This window comes from Nycticebus coucang, chromosome 6, assembly GCF_027406575.1.
Source record: "Nycticebus coucang isolate mNycCou1 chromosome 6, mNycCou1.pri, whole genome shotgun sequence".
NCBI lineage: Eukaryota > Metazoa > Chordata > Mammalia > Primates > Lorisidae > Nycticebus > Nycticebus coucang.
The window spans coordinates 488,748-510,539 of NC_069785.1; the positions used below are offsets into that span (position 1 = coordinate 488,748).

A 21,792-nucleotide genomic window follows, 5' to 3' on the forward strand; every position below is an offset into this window, starting at 1 on the left:
GCCCACTCTCCTCCAAACAAAAGCATCTCTGCTTCTCAAAGGGAGAGGACAGGGCATCTATCTTTTCCTTTACTCTCATTTACCAGAATGAGAACTACAACAGATGAGCCTCCAAGGAGAAGACCCTGTAGCAACTCGGGCCTCATAGCCTTGATTGCATCCAGCAACAGAACGCTCAGCGGACTTCGTGGCCTGACACACCCGGCCTGAATTGGGCAGGCAACCTCCATGGAGAGAAGACATGACAGTTCACAGCTGAGTGCTCACTCCCCTGTTGTGTCCTGAGACCTCAGATGTTTCTAAATGTTTAGAACCCAGATTACATCAATGAAAATCTCCATCAGCTCCACCCTGTCCTGGGTTAAAAAGCCCAGCACAGGGCCTGGGTCAGTAACTCCTGAGCTCCACCATGGACATGCTGTGTGCCACACTCCTGCTGTGGATTATACCTTCCTGTGAGTGCTCTAGTCTGGGACTTCAAAAGGAATAAAAAGGGTCTTCTTTTTTCTCAGTCAACTTCAACCTCCTTCTGTGCTTTCTCCACAGAGGTCCTGTCACACGTGACCCTGAAAGAGGCCAGGGCTGGTGAAACCCATCCAGACCCTCACACTGACCTGCACCTTCTCTGGGTTCTCACTGAGCACCTCTGGAATGGGTGTTAGTTGAGTCCGCCAGCCTCCAGGGAAGGCCCTGGAATGGCTCACAACCATCTGGTGGAATGATGATAAGTACTATAGCTCAGGCCTGAAGAGCTGACTCACAATTTCTAAGGATACCTCCACAAACTAGGTGGTCCTAACAATGACCAGCACGGACCCCGCAGACCCAGCCTCATATTACTGTGCACAGAGAGCACAGTTGCTAAACCTGAGGTCATTCAAATACAAGAATTGAAGCCGCTTCTCCGCTTTGCTCTCTCCTCAGCTTTGCGGGACACTGAAGTGCGCCAAAACTGCCATTTCCTGTCAGGCCCTCGGTTTCCTCTCTCCACCCACCACACAGACCCCTGTCTTCCTTCTAATGTTTTGTTTGTAAACTGCATGTCTCCTGTTATTTGTATAGGCCAATGAGATGCTGCATCCTGTGTAATAAAAATTCAACCAGAAAAGCTCCAGTTACCTATGTCAGAGGAACCATCCATATGATGCAATTTATGGCATAGATGTCCTTCTCCTGATGGGGGAGAATACTGAGAAATGTAATACATGCAGTCCCAGGTTATGGATGACTCAGAGTGTTGCACTTCATGCTGACAATCAAACTCAGAAGCTTCCCACAAGGACACTTTATAATTAAATGACTAACTTTATAACTGGAAACTCATTTCTTTCACGCATGCAAACAACCCCCCGTGATGTAAGCAGCTTGTTGTCACAGCCTGTTTACATCATTAGGGGTGGCTAGTTTCACAGATAGAGAAGCATCGGGTGGATAGATGAGAACACAAAGAATCACAAGATTGAGATGATTAAACTTTATGTCACATGCATTAGCTGACATATTCATTCTCATTCTAGAAGAATTTGTTAAGCTTGAGGACAAGGATCTTAAGATTGGGCACTTTACAAATGTTTATAAAAGTTGGTGAGAGTATGGTAATTTAAAATGGAAAATAAAGCAAAATGCTCTACAAATATCCACAATACATTTTTTATTTTTTCATATTTTTTTAATTGTTTGGGATTCATTGAGGGTGCAAAGAATCAGATTATACTGATTGCATTTGTTAGGTAAAGTCCATCTTACAATTTTGTCCTGCCCCCCAAGAGGTGTGCCATACACTGTGAACCCCCAGCTGCCTCCCTGCTTCCCTCTCCCTGCTCCCTCATTCTCTTACCCCCTGCCATTGATCAGATCATTTACTGCCTTCATATTAGAATTGAGTACATTGGATTCTTGTTTCTACATTCTTGTGATGCTTTCATAAGAAGAATGCATTCCAACTCAATACAGGCTAATACAAAAGATGAAAAGTTTCCATCTCTTTTAATAACTGAATACTATTCCATGGTATACACATACCACACTTGTTAATCCAGTCTAAAATCTTAGGCACGAAACAATAAAAATCCTCAAAGAAAGTGTGGGGAAAACCCTTGAAGACATTGGCCTGGGGAAAGAATTTATGAAGATGGCCATGGCAATTGCAACAACAAAAATAAACAAATGGGACTTAATTAAGGAGCTTCTGTATATTTAAGGAGACAGTAACCAAAGCAAAAAGACAGCCTTCAGAATTGGAACAGATATTTGCATGTTATAAATCACACAGAAGCTTGATAACTAGGATCTACAGATAACTCAAATTAAACAACAAAAAAGAACCACCTATATCACACATCTTCTCTAAAGAAGACAAAGTCCAGTCTCAGTGGCTCATGCCTGTAATCCTAGCACTCTAGGAGGCCCAGGCTTGCAGACCACCTGAGCTCATGGGTTCAAGACCAGCCTGAGCAAGAGCAAGACCCAGTCTCTAAAAATAGCTGGGTGCTGTGGCTGGTACCTGTAGTCCTAGCTACTCGGGAGGCTGAGGCAAGAGAATCGCTTGAGCCCAGGAGATAGAGGTGCTGTGAGCTATGACACCATGGCACTCTACCAAGGGCAACAAGTGACACTGTGTCTCAAAAAAATAAATAAAGACAGACAAACAGCAATCAACACCACCCTGAGATATCACCTAACCCCAGTGAGAATGGCCCACATCACAAAATCTCAAAGCTGCAAATGCTGGCATACATGTGGATAGAAGGGAACACTTTTACCCAATACCTTTCTCAAAGCACTGACTTCAGAGGCAAACTGCCCTTCTTCTGGAGGAGGCATATCCAGCTCTGTGATGGAGTAGATTTATTAGTCAGGTTTGTCCAGTGCAGTGGAGCACAGAGACTCTCTCCAGACAGAAGCTCCTGGACACAACTCTGAGTCCCTTCCTGTTTCCAGGTTTATTTTTACATTTGAGAAAGGGGGTAAATGAGCATCTAAATAACATGATCCATCTTCATGTGTACACATGTATGAGATGATGTAAGAAATTTTTTAATTGTTTATCACACAACAATTTAATAAAAACAAACCACAGTTTACCAAATTCTATCTTTATCACTAATCAGGCAACTCAAATAGTTCTGGGGCCAAGTTCCAGAGCCCACCCCAGACCTTCTATATACCAGGAGGACATGCACATAGGGCCTCCCCCTGCGCATGAAAACCAGCCCAGCCCTGACAAGGCAGCTCTGGAAGAGGAGCCCCAGCCCCGGGACTCCCAGGCCTTCCCACTCGCTGCTCAGGACTGAACACAGATGACGCACCATGGAGTCTGGACTGAGTTGGCTTCTCCTTGCTGCTCTGTTACAAGGTGATTTGTGGAGACTGGAGACTCGGAGTGTGTGAGTGGATGTGTGAGAGAGAACAGTGGGTGTGTGTGGAAGTATCTGACCAGATGTGTCTGTGTTTACAAGCGTCCAGTGAGAGGTGCAGCTGTTGGAGTCTGGGGGAGGCTTGGTCAAGCCTGGGGGGTCCCTAAGACTCTCCTGTGCAGCCTCTGGATTCACCTTCAACAGCAGCTGGATGCACTGGGTCCACCAGGCAGCAGGGAAGGGACTGGCGTGGGTCTCAAGCATCAGTGTTAATGGGAGTAATACATACTACGTGGACTCTGTGAAGGGTTGATTCACCATCTCCAGAGAGAACGGGGAGAACACTCTGCATCTGCAGATGAGCAGACTGGGGCCTGAGGACACGGAATTGTTTTAAAATGCAAGGGACACAGGGAGGGGACAGAAGTGTGAGCCCAGACAGGAAACTTCTGCGGGATGCAGAGGCCAGGGGGCACCGAGGACACATGCATGGAGTCACCCAGGGCAGGTGCAGGGTGTGCTCAGCCCCAGTTTTCTCTCCAGCTCTGGGACTCCCTCTGCATCTTAGTGTTTCCCCTGCGAGCCTCCCAGCGGAGTCCAGTATAGTAAAGTTGTAAAGATTTACAACTTTATTCCTACCGGTATAGTCCATAAATTTGAATAGTGTCTTAAAATAGGAGAAATCATTCTCTTATGACCCAGAGACACTTATAATTTGTGGAAGCAGAAAAATTCACAGGAGCCAGGTGAGGTTAGGGGAAATGTCAGATCAGGGTGCACGTCTGACATCAAGTGAAAGGGAGAGGGGAGAGGTGAGTGGAAATCATGACTACACTGTAATGCCAGCAAAGTGCAGACAGCCATTGGTGTCTCCCTGATCCAAGGTTGCCCTTGACATGCCCACAGCATCTCCCAGAGTGACTGTTATTACGACCACTACCAAGCTGGATCGTCACCTGGAACCAGCCCACAGGATGTGAGTCTTTAGCACAAACCTGGTGATGGATGGCAAGGGTGACAGTCAGGTGTCTGGTCCGTGGTGCTCCCGGTAGTTGGAGGGATGGGAGGTGAATTATCATGACCACACACTGTTCATGGACTTTAATAAAACAAAATATGGATTTACTTTAGTCTCTCAGGCAACGTATATGTATGTAAAAGACAGAATGTACTGTGCAAACAATTGTAATTTCCACATTCACCTCAGGTGCATTTTTCTTTTTTTTTTTTTTTTTTTTACCACTTAAATTATTTTATTCAAATGTAAAATTAATATTTACAATCACATTTTCTTTTTTTTTTAATTTTTTTATTAAATCATAACTGTATACAATGATATGATTATGGGGCATCATATACTCACTTCATAAACCATTTGACACATTTTTATCACAGTGGTTAACATAGCCTTTCCGGCGTTATCTCAGTTACTGTGCCAAAACATTTACATTCTACATTTACCAAGTTTCGCAAATACCCCTATAATATGCACCACAGGTGTGATCCCACCGATTCCCCTCCCTCTACCCACCCCCCGCCTTTCCCACTTCCCCCTATTGTTAAGTTGTAGCTGGGTTATAGCTTTCATGTGAGAGTCCCAAATTAGTTTCATAGTAGGGCTGTGTACATTGGGTATTTTTTCTTCCATTCTTGGGATACTTTACTAAGAAGAATATGTTCCAGCTCCATCCATGTAAACATGAAAGAGGTAAAGTCTCCATCTTTCTTTAAGGCTACATAGTATTCCATGGTATACATATACCACAATTTATTAATCCATTCGTGGATCGATGGGCACTTGGGCTTTTTCCATGACTTAGCTATTATGAATTGGGCTGCAATAAACATTCTGGTACAAATATCTTTGTTATGTTGTGATTTTTGGTCTTCTGGGTATATGCCCAGCAGAGGAATTACAGGATTGAATGGCAGATCTATTTTTAGATCTCTGAGTGTTCTCCATATATCTTTCCAAAAGGAATGTATTAATTTGCATTCCCACCAGCAGTGCAGAAGTGTTCCCTTTTCTCCGCATCCACGCCAACATCTCTGGTCTTGAGATTTTGTGATATAGGCTAGTCTCATTGGAGTTAGATGATATCTCAAAGTAGTTTTGATTTGCATTTCTCTGATGATTAAAGATGATGAGCATTTTTTCATATGTCTGAAGGCCGTGCGCCTGTCTTCTTCAGAGAAGTTTCTCTTCAAATCCCTTGCCCAGCCTGCGATGGGATCCCTTGTTTTTTTCTTGCTGATGCGTTTGAGTTCTCTGTGGATTCTGGTTATTAAACCTTTGTCAGAGTTATACCCTGCAAATATCTTCTCCCATTCTGAGGGCTGTCTGCTTGCTCTGCTTACTGTGTTCTTAGCTGTGCAGAAGCTTTTTAGTTTGATCAAGTCCAGTAGTGTATTTTTGAAGCTGCTTCAATTGCCCGGGGGGTTCTCCTCATGAAATACTCACCCAGACCAATTTCTTCAAGGGTTTTCCCTGCATTCTCCTCTAGTATTTTTATAGTTTCATGTCTTAAGTTTAAATCTTTAATCCAATGAGAGTCTATCTTAGTTAATGGTGAAAGGTGTGGGTCCAATTTCAGTCTTCTGCAGGTTGCCAGCCAGTTCACCCAGCACCATTTGTTAAATAGGGAATCTTTTCCCCACTGAATGTTTTTAATTGGCTTGTCAAAAATCAAATAGCGGTAAGTAGCTGGATTCATCTCTTGGTTCTCTATTCTATTCCAGATATCTACTTCTCTGTTTTTGTGCCAATACCATGCTGTTTTGATCACTATCGATTTGTAGTAAAGTCTGAGGTCTGGTAGTGTGATTCCTCCTGTTTTGTTTTTATTTCTGAGTAATGTCTTGGCTATTCGAGGTTTTTTCTGATTCCATATAAAACGAAGTAATGTTTTTTCAAGATCTTTAAAATATGACAGTGGGGCTTTAATAGGGAGTGCGTTGAAATTATATATTGCTTTGGGTAGTATGGACATTTTGATAATGTTGATTCTTCCTAGCCATGAGCATGGTATGTTTTTCCATTTGTTAACATTTTCAGCTATTTCTTTTCTTAGAGTTTCATAGTTCTCTTTATAGAGATCTTTCACGTCTTTTGTTAGGTAAATTCCCAAATATTTCATCTTCTTTGGCACTACTGTGAATGGGATAGAGTCCTTAACTGCTTTTTCGATTTGACTGTTGTTGGTGTATATAAAGGCTACCGATTTATGAATGTTGATTTTGTAACCTGAGACGCTGCTGTATTCCTTGATCACTTCTAGGAGTTTTGTAGTAGAGTCCCTAGTGTTTTCCAGATACACAATCATATCATCTGCGAAGAGCGAGAGTTTGATCTCTTCTGACCCTATATGGATACCCTTGATCGCCTTTTCTTCCCTAATTGCGGTGGCTAAAACTTCCATTACAATGTTGAAAAGCAATGGAGACAATGGGCAGCCTTGTCTGGTTCCTGATCTGAGTGGAAATGATTCCAATTTAACTCCATTCAATATGATATTGGCTGTGGGTTTGCTGTAGATAGCCTCTATCAGTTTAAGAAAAGTCCCTTCTAGACCAATTTTCTTGAGTGTTCTGATCATGAAGGGATGCTGGATATTATCAAAAGCTTTTTCTGCATCAATTGAGAGAATCATATGGTCTTTGTTTTTTAATTTGTTTATGTGCATTTATAGATTTACGTATATTGAACCAGCCTTGAGACCCTGGGATAAAACCAACTTGGTCATGATGTATAATTTGTTTGATGTGTTGTTGGATTCTGTTTGTTAGGATCTTGTTGAATATTTTTGCATCTATATTCATTAGTGATATTGGTCTATAATTTTCTTTTCTTGTTGGGTCTTTTCCTGGTTTGGGGATCAGGGTGATATTTGCTTCATAGAACGTGTTGGGTAATCTTCCTTCTTTTTCTACATTTTGGAACAGGTTGAGTAATATAGGTACTAATTCCTCTTTAAAGGTTTGGTAGAATTCTGACGTGAAACCATCTGGTCCCGGGCTTTTCTTTTTAGGGAGGTTTTGTATAGTTGATGCTATTTCTGAACTTGATATGGGTCTGTTCAACATTTCCACTTGATTCTGGTTAAGTCTTGGAAGGTGGCGTGCTTCCAAGTATCGGTCTATTTCCTTCAGATTTTCATATTTCTGAGAATAAAGTTTCTTGTAATATTCATGAAGGATTTTTTGGATTTCTGATGAGTCTGTGGTTATTTCGTCTTTGTTGTTTCTGATTGATGATATTAGAGATTTTACTCTTTTTTTCCTGATTAGGTTGGCCAGAGGTTTATCTATTTTATTGACCTTTTCAAAAAACCAGCTTTTTGATTTATTGATCTGTTGTATTATTCTTTTGTTTTCAATTTCATTTAATTCTGCTCTAATTTTGGTTATTTCTTTTCTTCTACTGGGTTTGGGGTTGGAATGTTCTTCCTTTTCCAGTTGCGTGAGATGTCCCATTAAGTTGTTAACTTCCTCTCTTTCCGTTCTCTTGAGGAAGGCTTGCAGTGCTATAAATTTCCCTCTTAGAACTGCCTTTGCAGTGTCCCAGAGGTTCTGATAGCTTGTGTCTTCATTGTCATTTTGTTTCAAAAAATTGTTGATTTCTTTCTTAATCTCATCTCTGACCCAGCTATCATTCAGCATAAGGTTATTTAACTTCCATGTTTTTGTATGGGTATGCAGATTCCTGTTGTTACTCAATTCAAGTTTTATTCCATGATGGTCCGAGAAGATGCATGGAATAATTTCTATTCCTTTAAATTTACTGAGGTTAGACTTGTGACCTAAAATGTGGTCAATTTTGGAGTAAGTTCCGTGGGCTGATGAGAAGTATGTGTATTCAGTTTTGTTGGGATGAAATGTTCTGTAGATGTCTGCTAAATCTAAATATTGGATGGTTAGGTTTAAATCTAAGATTTCTTTGCTCAGCTTCTTTCTGGAGGATCGATCCAACACTGCCAAGGGAGTGTTGAAATCTCCAACGATTATGGAGCTGGAGGAAATCAAGTTACTCATGTCTGTTAGAGTTTCTCTTATAAATTGAGGTGCATTCTGGTTGGGTGCATAGATATTAATAATTGAGATCTCGTCATATTGAGTATTACCCTTAACAAATATGAAGTGACCATTCTTGTCCTTCCTTACTTTTGATGGTTTAAAGCCTACTGTATCTGCAAATAAAATTGCAACACCTGCTTTTTTCTGATTACCATTTGCCTGAAATATGGATGACCATCCTTTCACCCTGAGTCTGTATCTGTCTTTTAAGTTGAGATGTGACTCTTGTATGCAACAAATATCTGGCTTGAGTTTTTGTATCCAGTCAGCTAACCTATGCCTCTTTAGAGGACAGTTTAAGCCATTCACATTGATGGAGAGTATTGATAAGTCTGGTGGAATTTTGGGTATCGAGTTTTTCAAAGGTCCAGTGGACATTTTTAATCCTTTCGCCAGTGTGGAAGTTGGAGTTTGATCCGAAGTTTCTGAGCGAGTTTACTTTTGTGGTATAGGATTGGGTTGGTCATTGTGGAGGATAGGTCTGAGAACATCCTGAAGAGCTGGTTTACTTATGGCAAATTTTTTCAACATATGAATGTCATTGAAGTATTTAATTTCTCCATCATAGATGAAACTCAGTTTAGCTGGATACAAGATCCTGGGTTGAAAGTTTTTTTGCTTTAGGAGATTAAAAGTTGATGACCAGCCTCTTCTTGCTTGAAAAGTTTCAGCAGAGAGATCTGCAGTTATTCTAATATTCTTACCTTTGTACGTTATAGTTTTCTTTCGCCGGGCTGCTTTGAGAATCTTCTCTTTCATGTTAACTTTAGTGAAGCTAATTATGATATGTCTGGGAGATGGCTTATTGGGGTTGAATCGTGCTGGGGTTCTGAACTGTCTGCTATCTGAATTTCAGATTCTCTAGGCATGTCTGGAAAATTTTCTTTCATAATTTCATGTAGAAGGGCCTCTGTGTCCTTGGCAGCTACTTCATCATTCTCCGAAATTCCTATAACCCTTATGTTGTTTTTTTTCGAATTATCTGAGAGCTCTCTGAGTGAGTGATCCGTTTTTGCTCTCCATTTCTCTTCCTCTTTGAGAGATTGGGAGCGTTCGAAGACTTTATTTTCAATGTCAGAAATCCTTTCTTCTGCTTGCTCCATTCTGTTACTGAGGGATTCTACTGTATTTTTCATATCTTTGAGGGCTGTAAGTTCTTGTTTCAGTGTGTCTAAGTCTTTGGTGGTTTTGTCTTTAAATTCGTTAAATTCTTGAGACAATTTTTGAATTTCTCCTCGAATTCCTAATTCCATTTTATTAATCTTGTCTGCAAACCAAATTCTGAATTCGACTTCTGACATCTCAGCCAGTTGTTTATGAATGGGATCTTCAATCACATCTGCCGTATCTTTTCTTGGGGGGGTTGATCTATTCTGGTTATTCATGTTACCAGAGTTTTTCCGCTGATTCCGCCCCATGGTTTACTCCCTTTGGTTTTTCCCCTGGGGTTTTATCGAGGGCCCGTACAGTGTTGTGGCCTGAGAAACTGGGGCCCTGTCTGGTGTGGTGGAGCAAAGTGGTTCTGTCTTATTTTCAGCTGGTTTCTGTTCGATCCTATTGCAACTTCTACTCTGGCTTGAAGTCTCAGCTGTGTGGAAAAATCAGCAATTAAGTCACCCCGCCTGCCCACCTCTGGCCCCAGTTGGAAAAGGAGAATCAAACCTTCCTACAATCGCACACCCAGGGCACCGCCTGAAGAGTCCTCAGTCTATTAGCCCAGTTCAAAAGGTCCGAATCAGCTGTCTCAATCGGCACTTGTCTCAGGTGGAAGGGTTCAAGAGGTCTCTGGGAACTGGATCACAGGGGCCTGGTGACTCCTCTGACACAGCTCACCCCAGTGCAGCGTGGAGTCAGGAGGAGCCACCCAGCAAACAGAGCAGTCTGGGAAGGTTGACGTCTCCTTCCCCACTTTGCCCCTCCGTCGGACCCAGTCACTGGTATCTCTGCAGATGGCTAACCCAGTTGCCTGCAGTGAACAGACACTCCAGGGGTTTGCACCTGCCTGAATCGCAAGGAAGTCTGCCAGGCCCCCGCAGACTGCCGCTATCTAGCAGGAGGAGATGGGGCCTGACATCTTTGAGTGTTTGATGCAGGTGATGGGAAGGAGGTGTTCACTCAGGCTTAGCCCCGTCCCTGATGCATGCTGCTAACAGAACAGAACAGAACAGACAACTTTGTGAGGTTCTGTCTCTGTTCCTGTCGTCGCCTACAGGAGACGGGCTGTTTTGAGTTCAAACGTCTTTGCTGCTGGAGAATTGCGTCTGAACACCTCTCTGGGTCGGCCCCGCCCTGGAGGCTTCCGGGTTTGTGACCCGTGTCACCAGTGGCCTCCTCTGGTTGCCCAGGGAGACAGGGGGTGTGGCCTCAGAATATCCAGAAGTGAGCGTTCTGCCGTTAAAGAAAAAACGGCTGTTGATCTACCTCCAGGGAACTGCTGCTCTGGTGTGGGCACTCAGGCGACCCTTTTCTCCTCTGTCCCGCGCCCCAGAGTCAGCACTGAGCGGCCGCAGTTTGTGCTGGGTCCACACCCCTTAAGAGATCCCCCAAGAATCAGAATTCTTGGGGGATGGGCCCCCAGACCCCGATTGGGAGTGGGGCGGGGGGAAGCTAGAGTTTCATTCAGTTTCACGCAATACTACCGTCCGGGGAGGGCTCCTGCACTGCACCGCAGGGAAGTGTCGCCAAGGCTTGATTTCCCCTCAGCAGAGTGCCCTCTCCTCGCTCACGTGTCCCAGAGTCAGCGCTGACCTGACGCAGCTCAGGCACTGTGCACTCCCCTCGAGAAATCACCCAAGGAGCCGAACTCCTGGGGGATAGGCCCTCAGACCCCGAGTGAGAGTAGGGGTTCTCAGCTCTCAGCGGGGAGGCCAGAGTCTGATTCAGTCTTGGGCCCCATATGCCTGGGGAGGGTTGCTGCACTGCACCGCAGGGAAGTGCCGCGAGGTGTGACTCCCCCTCAGCCCGGTGCCCTCTCCTCACTCGGCGCGCCTCAGAGTCAATGCTGACCAGTCGCACTCAAGGGGACTGTCCACTCCCCTTGAGAAATCACCCAAGGATCCGAAGTTCTGGGGGACAGGCCTCCAGACCTCAGTGGGCGGGAGGGGAGCACCGGGGATTCAGGGTTGCCAGCAAAGGATTTCCAAAGTTTAATTCAGCCCTATGTCCGGCAGGAGAACACCACGGCACCCCAGTAGGGGAGGTAGGTCCAGTTTTTAGAAGGTCTCTCCCGTGGAGTGTAGTGGGAGGGCCTTTAATTTCTGCCCGCTTGTTCAATTATGGGGCTCTAGAGCCGGTCTCATGGGGGAGGGGTACTCCCGTCCGCTTGGTGGTGGATTTTGTACCTTTTGTTTGCGTCCTTGTGATCACAACTTGCCTCAGCGGGGGAGGAGGACTCCCGTCCGCTTGGTGGTGGATTTTGTACCTTTTGTTTGCGTCCTTGTGATCACAACTTGCCTCAGCGGTGTTGATGTGCCTTCTCTCTTGGTGAGGCTCAAGTCCACCAGGATACTTACTAAATTCCTGTCCCTTAACTCTCCTTCTGGACGGGAGCCTTTGTTGAAAGCTGGCTTCAGTCCGCCATCTTGTCTCCCACCCTCAGGTGCATTTTTCCCTAACTTTCTCCTGGTCAGTGATTCCACTGACATGAGGGATTGTTCAATGTACTGTGAAATGAATTGGTTCTCATAGCCATTGGTTTCTGTCCATGTGCAGAGGTCTTGAACAGTACATTTCATCAACTCCAGACACAACTACTACCCTGACCCAGAGAAAGAGCAAAGACTTCCCTGACTGCTGAGTCTGAGGTGAAACCTGGCCCTGCCCATCTCAGAGCCTGCAGAGACCCCAAACATCACTCCCTATATCAAGTGCTGCCTCCCATGTGCAGGGAGCTCAGACTGCCCCCTCTGCTGACAGTGACTCAGGTCTGATTGTGGGGCTGAGAATCAGGACACTTGAAATTCATTCTGAACATTACCTTCCTCAGAGATGCAGGTGATAATCCAATCCCACGTCCCCTGACACCTCGTTTTCATTCTATATTGCTGCATATTTGGGGAAAGTAAAGGGTTGCCATATATTCACCTGAATCTAGCCTCAAAATCTATTGAATTTTTCTGGGAAACTCACACATAGGACAAAAGTGGGTTTTGTATTCTTACCAGAATATGTGCCTTTGGAAATTTCAGTGTGTTGTCCTGAGAATACAGCTCACTTGGTTGGTCCTGAGACAAGGAATGTAACTGTGACCTGGGAAGAATGAGACAACTTTGGACAATGTCAGATCCACCATCTTTCATTCCTTTTGTATTCTTCTGGTGTCACTTGTAATGTTTTCTCTTTACTTTCTTACATTTCTTTTTGAGTTGTACATCCTTTCTCTTTTACTTACTCTACTTAGTGTTTCTCATTTTTAACTTTCCAAAAGGAAAATAAAACCATTCAGGGCTGTGTTGATATTTCTAATGTTTTACATTCTCTATTTCATTTATTGATCTCATTTCCCTAAAGGATCATAAATACATCAATGTGAACTAGAGTGAGCCCTTGTTTTCACACCATGTTATTCTCAGGCTCAGTGAAACCTGTAACGTTGTCTTCTGAGGGATCTGTGGATTTGATGTGGCTCCTCCTCATGACCTGAATGAGAATCTGCCACCCATGTGGATGGGACAACGAACAGGGTGGTGTGAGGGGAGGAGGGCTGCCGTGAGGTCCAGACTGTCCTCTGCTAGGGACACCCCTCTTCCTCCTCACTCTGCCATTCAATCATTTCTTTCAAGGTGAAAAGTCCCTTCAATTTCTCTCTGACATTTGGATGGAAGCCTAGAAAGGAGACTTATCAAACCTAAATTCTGCATCTGCTCTCTTGGGGAATGTGCTTCTTTCTTCTCCTCTGTCCTGAGTCCACAAGCTGAAAACTCTCCTATTCCACTGCAGCCCACACTGCCTCTGCTCACACTGTCCAATGTGGCACCTGCAGCTTTGGCTCCTGGAACATGCCCCTGCCCTGTTTACCTGTAGCCTCTGACTGCCTTCCAGTTCATTCACGGTCTCTCAGATCACGACCCAGAAATTTTACACCAACATAATACTTACCTTCAACCCCTCTTCATTTTCTTTTCTTCCAAGTCATATCTTCATTCTAACAGCCTTTGTCATCTTACCTGAACTTCTGCACAGAAAAGGGTTAACTCAGCAGGTGTGGGTTGCCCAAACTGTATGCATTCCTGAAAGAAATCTATTCCTACAACTAATCCATGGTAAGCCCTGAGAGATGGGCTCTGATCTCTTTAACACACCTCCTGATAGCAGCATTTTAAAACCACATTAATGAGACATGCTGTCTGTGTAAACACTCCCCAGTAAATTACTTGCAGAACTCACTAAGTTAGGGTGTATGCATATACCCTTGAAACTAAAACCAACTTTAAGACCTAGATATATCTACCACCTCCCAAGGTCTCCTCACAGTCCCATTATTGTTATCAATTAACTTGCTTTTTGATCTGTTTGGGGGGTGAATAAAACATACTAGTTGATCACATGCTGATTTCTGGTGAATGCCTATTTGTGCCCCAGGGTCTGGTCTCTGGGTATGGGGGATCAGATGTGCAGGTCCTACAACCCTGTGACTGACCCCAGTGAGCAGCGCTGGGCACCAAGGCTGAGGGAAGCTTCCCTGCAGAACACCCCTCACACATGTGGTCAAACATCACTTCTGGTAGAACTGAAGGTGCACAGGAGGCTAACTGGGGAGAGGACCCCTGGGAGCTGGTACCTGGTGACCCTGGGAATTACTCTATGTGCCTTGCTAATTTTCATTTGTATAATAAGTGACCAGGAGTGTAGTATCTTATTCTAAGACCTGTGTTTATATTGCTCAGAGAGACCTAGGATGGTCTTGGCAGACTCTATATGATTACATCAGAAGTAGGGATTGTCTGAAGAACCCTGCCATGTTGATGCATGGCTAAAGCATAGTTTAGCAAAGCAAGGGATGAAAAGGTGGTGGAGATGAGCCTCTGACTGCTGATGCCTGCAGCATCACGTGGAGTGAGACAGCAGGTGCTCCAAGTAACTTGTTCGGGGTAAACGTTATCAGTGGGAGTTGGGAATGGTATAGTCACACTCTAGAGGCTCATTTCATGAACACTGAGACAGTTCAGAAATGTGTGTGTACAGGTAATAACTGAAAAGAGCAAAAACTGCTGCACCCAGTCCTGGCCCTCTGCATGCTAAGCTGTGGCTACAAGATTGATTTACAATCAATATGAACATTTTTCCTGAAAACACGAACCACAGTGTGAAAGAAGGTGGCCCCGATCTAGGGGTGGAGAGGAAAACCCTTTAAACTACTAAATCCAGGCAGTAGCAGGAGAGGTGTATCACGTCGTGACATGAATTTTATGCTATTTTGGGTGGATGCTGGATCCACAACTTACAACAGGACAGTCACACATGGTAGCAAGTGAGCCTATAACACAGCACCGTCTGTTTGTCATGTGAGAAAAGTGGACTCTGCAGATGAAGACACTGGCTCATTACCCAAAGCCTGGTGCTCTGGCTTCATGAAGGTGAGGATGTTCACCACATAACATGCACCTTTCCCAGGATGTGGAACGTGCTGTGATCAAGGGGGCCCTTTTGGTTCTGCACTGCAGGACCCCTTACTGTGCAAATTATATATCTTTGGATATATACAGTGTTGTTTTCCATCAGATTCCCCCTTGGGCCTTAGAGACACTGAGAAAATGAGACTGATTCAAAAAAGCATGGAACAGACACAGGGGAGAAGCAGGGCACTAGTGCCAAGAAGGTGGACGCACTTCAGTGGTTAATGGAGAAAGAAATGGCTAAAGAAGACAGTGGTGAGGTTGACACACGTGTCAGAAAACAGCACTACTGGTCGTGGGTAGAGCAGTGTGTTCCCTTCAAGGCTGCGGACACTGACAGACCTGACCACATGTTCCCTACTTACTGTGTTTGTAGGAATGTGAAAATGCAGAAGACAAAAGGGCTTTTACAAACTTGCCCTGAGTGTCATTAGCAAAGGTCTGGATAATTACACAAGATGAGGATTGCTGAAGGGCTGTGGCAATCTCCTGCCCCAGCTGGGTGCCCAGACCATGTTCACACGCGTGTGCAAAGGGCAGGTGGTGAGGCCAAGTCCTAGTGTCAATTCTTGTGAGCAGGTGCCTCTGCATGAAATTATCAGTTCACAGTCTCCCCAGGCTCTACTCCTGTTTGTTTGTTAGTTTTTCTTTTCTTTCTTTAGCATGTGAATCTAGTTGTATTCCAACAACTTCCCCCACAGGATCATAGACAAGCATGGACAGGAAGGAGCCCTGGCCTGAGTCCTGTGTGTACTTGGAACAGAATATGAGGGAGGCTGGGAGGGATTATTGGGACCCTCTTACACCTGCTCCGAGGTGCACATCAGTCTAGGAGGGGCCTTGGGGGTGCTGGGCTATGACCTCTGGGGAGCCTCCACTGTGGGGCAGGGAGTTAATATGCAAACTCAAGTGAGGGACACCCCCTTTAAATTCTCAGGAGGGTGGGCCTCCCACACTACCCGCTGGACCCTCAGTGCAGCCCTCACTGTGCTCCAGGATGGGGTCTGCCGTCGTCCTCACCCTCCTCCTGGCTATTCTTTCAGGTCAGTCCCGGCTAAAGATCAGGGGTCACAGGAGGGGTTGGCAGGAGGACCCTGATCTCAGTCCTGCTTCTCCCACACAGGCGTCTGTGCCGAGGTGCAGCTGGTGCAGTCAGGGGCAGAGGTGAGACGGCCCGGGGAGTCTCTGAGGATCTCCTGCAAGGCGTCTGGATACAGCTTCACAAGCTCCTATATGCACTGAGTGCGCCAGAGGCCAGGGAAGGGACTAGAGTGGGTGGGGAGAATCGATCCTAGTGATTCTGAAACAAAGTACAGCCCGGCTTTCCAAGGCCACGTCACCATCTCCACCGACAACACCATCAACACCGCTTTTCTGTGATGGAGCAGCCTGAAGGCCGAGGACACCGCCATGTATTTCTGCGCTAGGGACACCGCCATGGAACTGCAGGGAGAGCCCAGACACAGACCTCCTGCGGGGCGCGGCCGCCAGGGGGCGCGCGTGACACAGGCACGGAGATACCCAAGGCAGGTGCAGGAGGACTCAGCACTGGTTTCCTATAGGGTCGCGGCTTTCTCTCTGTAGAACAGTCACCACAACGTCTGTGGATTCATGGTTCCGAGCTTCCCTCCAAAGTCTCTGATTTAGATATGTTACTGGTAGTAAGAAAAAAATGTCTCCAGCACACGAAAGGCACAGAGAGGCTTGCAGTTACCTTATCATGTCCCCAAATGTACCTTAATTAGCAACATTTCTGAATAAGTCACTAAATATAATAATACAGATTCTTCCTTGGACCCCACTATGAAGCACAGAACCCAGAACATAAATTTACTTCTAGTCAAAAAGCAGGATAAAACCCTAATAGTTATCAGGGTCCTTGGGAATCACAGTATTTTTCAGTAAAAGAAAGAAGACCCCATGGTGCTCAAGGTCTAAGAAACAAGCTCAGGACAATCAATTGTAGTGGACATGACACAAGACCTTTCCTGTTAATGGGAGCCTAACCCACCACAGAGCCCTTATGAAAACCATGAGCCAGTCTCCCTTTCTGCTCTATCAATCCACTTTTGGCTTTCTTGAGAGGCCTTCCCTGCTCTCAGCAGACATCTCAATACTGGACATAATAAAGCTTTCTGTGTTCACCGTGTGTGTGTGTTTGTGTGTGTGTGTGTGAGAGAGAGAGAGAGAAGCAGAGCCAACATCCACACTAAGCATGGTGGGGGCTTCTCTGACCTTGTGTCATGTCCACTACAATTGATTGTCCTGAGCTTAGTCTTGTTAAATAGGGAAGGTGAAGGGATGACCCTGAAGATTTTCAGCAGACAGAAATCAACTAAGAGATTCTCACTTCTTATTCCATTCAACAACTATTTTTTTGAAAAACAATTTTCAGAATCAGATAAAAGACAATGATGGATAGACAGCAATCATGTATGCGGAGAAATAGAAGATATTTTATTAATATGAGCATATAATAATAATAATAATATGACTGAGAGGGTGAAGAGTTAGACAGAGTTTTCAGTCTATGGTAGGAGGAAGCTTCTCACTGTTCATGATTATCAGCTTATTCTGAAGGTCTTGGGTCTGTTCTCTGCTTCAAAACACCAGAAGCTTCTCAGTTTCTGTGAGAATTCTCAGGTTTGCATCCTTTATCAGAGGAGCCTTCCAAGAGACTAGAATTCTCTATTGATTCTTTAGTTGTGAAATATGAACCCCAGAATTGCCTCATTGGAATTTCGCTACTATTACGATTTCTTCACAGTCCTTAATAATATTTGTCCAGTGTGGCTCTGATGCAGTGTTCACCTGATGTCCCCTCCAGTACACACTGTTACTTGCTTGAACATGACACAATTTTAGAAAGTTGCAGTAAAAATGTAGCCTGACTCCATTGGTGATAGGAATGTGTATAACACATACACTAGTTTCAAGACCTTTTGTCCTGCATATAATATCTAAAATGCTACTATTTGTGGAAAAGTCTAAGTGTATGATCTGTCCAGATACCAAGCCATTGGGTAATAACTGACGTGTCCTTGAGTGAGTGCAACATGACACCACAAGTGCTAATGGCAAGGCCCTTGCCCAAGAGAGTTCAAACAAGGTTTCAAATTGTGAAATTTGAAATTGAATCTATTAATGGCAATTTGATCAACATTTCAGAAGATTTTATATAGATCACTGTGGTGCCATATAAGTCATGGTACTGTCTTACAGGTTTAGAAGAGATATAACCTAGGTTGAGTCTGCTTTTCCTGTGTAATGATCTGCTACAACATTTGCTTAGCTCTCATGCTATTTTTTTTTTTTTTGGATAATTTCCAAGGTTATATCATGTCTCTAGAATTTAAAAGTTTATTTAAATCTTTCTCAGCTTGTTATTCACTTTACTAGAAGTTATAAGAAACACTTTTGTTTTCAAAGCATCCCAAATTCACTTGCTATTCCAAACACTTGTGAATTTAATCTGTTTTTGGCTAATTGACAAGCTCCATGAAGTTTAATTGACTTCTGCAATGTGGGTTGATTTTTCATCTGGTGGGAGACCATATTCCAATGGAAAATTTGCTTAGTGACATGAATTAATTGTACTATTGAGGTATGAATAGTAGATAAATAATATTACCTTGGGGACTTTGGGAGGAATCTTATCTAAAATATAAGCAAACTTTCCCTGCTGTAGCTAAAATAACTGGGCCCACACTTAGCAATAAGCTATGTCACCTGTCAATCACACTGTGACTCACCTCTCCTGAGACTCACTCTTACTTGACAACCAGTTATTTTTTATTGTATTGTCTCTAGGATATCATTTATAGCTAATTTAGCAAAAAGTAAGGCAAACAATAGGAATTGAATAAAAAGTGAGAAAAATAATAACCTAATGAAATAAGAAACCTGGATGTGAGAAGCTCCAGCCTTGGCTCATTCAAAAGTTTATTCCATAAGGAGTTTTATTTTCTCAGTTTTCCACACTGATACATTCAGAATGTCAGCTTTATTCCTGATTTTCTAAAGGAAAGGAGAAAACTGTGAGTAATATGGTTCTGTAAACATACTAAATAGAACCTCTAAAGATTGAACAAGAGTAAGAGACAGGCTCATGCCTGTAATCCTAGCACTCTAGGAGGCAAAGGTGGGCTGATTACTTGAGCTCAGGAGTTTGAGTACAGCGTGAGCAAGAGTGAGACCCCATACCTAAAAACAGTCAGGTGTCGTAGTTGGTGTCACTAGTCTCAGCTACTAGGGAGGCTGAGGAAAAAAGATCTCTTGGACTCAAGAGTCTGAGGCTTCTGTAAGCTGTGATACCACAATACTCTATCCAGGGTGACAGAGTGAGATTCCATCTCAAAAAAAAAAAGAAAGAAAGAAAAAGAAAAAGAAAATTCTACCACACCAAGTATGAGTAGCATGATGCCTTCCATAAAAGTGAGTCTCCCAACCAAGCAAATCTCAGAAATAAGTGAATTCACAGAAATAAGATGAGTTTTATGACACCTTAAAAACAACAAATAATACCAATTGTCTTGAAATAGTTTCAACATTTAGAAAGGAATTCTCCCTAAATTATGATACAAGGAAAGGAGCACCCTCATACAAAACCCTGGTAAAGGCAGAACAACAACAACAACAACAAAAATATAAGAAAACATTCATGATTGACTGAAATGTAAAAGTTCTCAACAGAACTTAACCAAGTCCAAAGCCACATCAACAAGATAAGGCACAACATTAAACCAGGTTTTATGTGAAAGATACAATGATGGTTCATCATTCACAAAGCAGTAAATGTGATTTGCCACATAAACATAACTAAAGAAAACTAATATGATAATTTCATAGGCAGGCAAAGACATTGTTGAAATTCAACATCGCTTCTCAGTTAAAAGCCTCAACATGCTAGACGTGAAAGTAACGTACCTCCAAACAATAAAAGCTAAATATGACAGACCCCACAGATAAGACCATACAAAATGGGGAAGTTGAAATCCCTCCATACATGAACTGGAACAAACAAGAATATCCACTTTGAAAACTTTTATTCAGTGTAGGACTGAACATTCTAGCCAGAACAATTAGGATAGAAAAAGAAATACAAAGATCCAAATTGGCAAAAAGAAAGAAAAGTAAATTTCCCTTCTTTGCTGATGATAAAATCCTATACCTAGAAAATCCAAAAGATTCTGCAAAAAAGTTCTCAGAAATGAGCAATGAATTCAGGATATTTTCAAAGTACAAAATCATGGACACAAGTGAGTAGCATCAGTAGCATTTCCATACAGCAGTTCTGTCCTAAAACCACATTAACTAAAGCTACCAAAGATGCAAAACTTAGAAGTACACTCACCAATAAGGGGAAAGAAGTCTGCAAGGAGAACAACAGAACAAGGATGAAAGGAATTCTAGGTTACATGGACGTATATAGAAATATCCTATGATCATAGATTGGAAGAATTAATCTAGCTGAAACCACCATACTAACCATAGCAATCTACAAATTAAATCCATTCTTTACCAAAATGCCAAGATCATTTGTCACAGAATTATAAAACTCAATTATAGCATTTATGTAGAATCAAAATCGGACTTGAATAGCCAAAACAATCCTAAGGGGAAAAAGTAGGCTTGAAGCACCACGTTGTTTGACTTCAAATGATAGCACAAGAATCCACTAACTAAAGAGCACGGTCCTGGCATGAAAACGTGCAGGTAGGTCAAGGGAACAGAACAGAGGACACAGAACAGTTCACATACTTACAACAGATGATCATTGACAATGTCTATACTAACATACACTGAGGGAAAGGCATCATGTTCTTTTTTAATTTCAGATAATATGAGGGCACAAATGTTTAGGTTACAATGTTTGCATTTCTAAGCTAAAGCTCAAGTTGTAGTTGAGCCCTTCACCCAGGAGTGTGATGTACACCGTGCACTGAGCCCCTTAGGCAAGAGCTTACCAAACTACCTCTGTCCTCCTATTTTTCCTTTCCTTCTTTTCTTCTTCCCTCTCTCTTGAATATACATGAATTTTTACTACATCTGTGCATGAACTTCTTTACATGTTGGTTTCATGTTACTATTGAGTGCATTGGATTCTTGCTTTTCCTCTCTCATGATACTTCACTAAGAAGAATGTGTTTCACCTTCATCCAGGTAAATACAAAACGTGTAAGTCTCCATCCTTTACACGGCTGAATAGTATTCCATGCACTATTCAGGTATACTGATGGCATACATATAGAATGGTTTGTTAATCCATTCATGAGTTGATGGGCACTTGGGTTTCTTCCATGGAGACAGTGTTTCCAATAGATGGTTCTGGGAAAATTGGATCACCAGATCCACAAAAATGAAAATGTACACCTGTGTCTCACGAGATGTAAAAGTCAACCATAGATAAACTAAAGAATTCAATGTAAAACCTGAAACTGTGAAGACACTATAACTAAAGCCGCAGAAAACACTTCTGCACATTGATTGAGACAAAGAATCCATGACTATGACCTCAGAAGCACAGGCGACCACAGCAAAGCTGAACAAATGAGACTTAAGACAAAAAGCTTGTGCACAACCACAGACATAATCACGATAGTGAACAGAGAATTCGCAGAATGGGAGAAAATATATATGCAGATTGTTAATCATACAGGGTGCTTATATCCAGAATTTACAAGGAACTTAAACAACTAACAACAAAAAGACAATAATGATCTCATTAAAACAAAGGGTGTATACATAAG

At 43.2% G+C, this 21,792-nt stretch overlaps 1 gene segment (V, D, J or C); it reads left to right on the top strand.

The window, feature by feature from the left end:
• The first annotated feature begins 3,238 nt into the window (after positions 1-3,238).
• Positions 3,239-21,792, top strand: part of LOC128587724 (immunoglobulin heavy variable 3-49-like) — a 29,103-nt gene continuing 10,549 nt past the window's right edge. Inside the window, 1 exon segment of the V gene segment in view lies at positions 3,239-3,355. Coding sequence covers positions 3,310-3,355 — 46 coding nt within the window.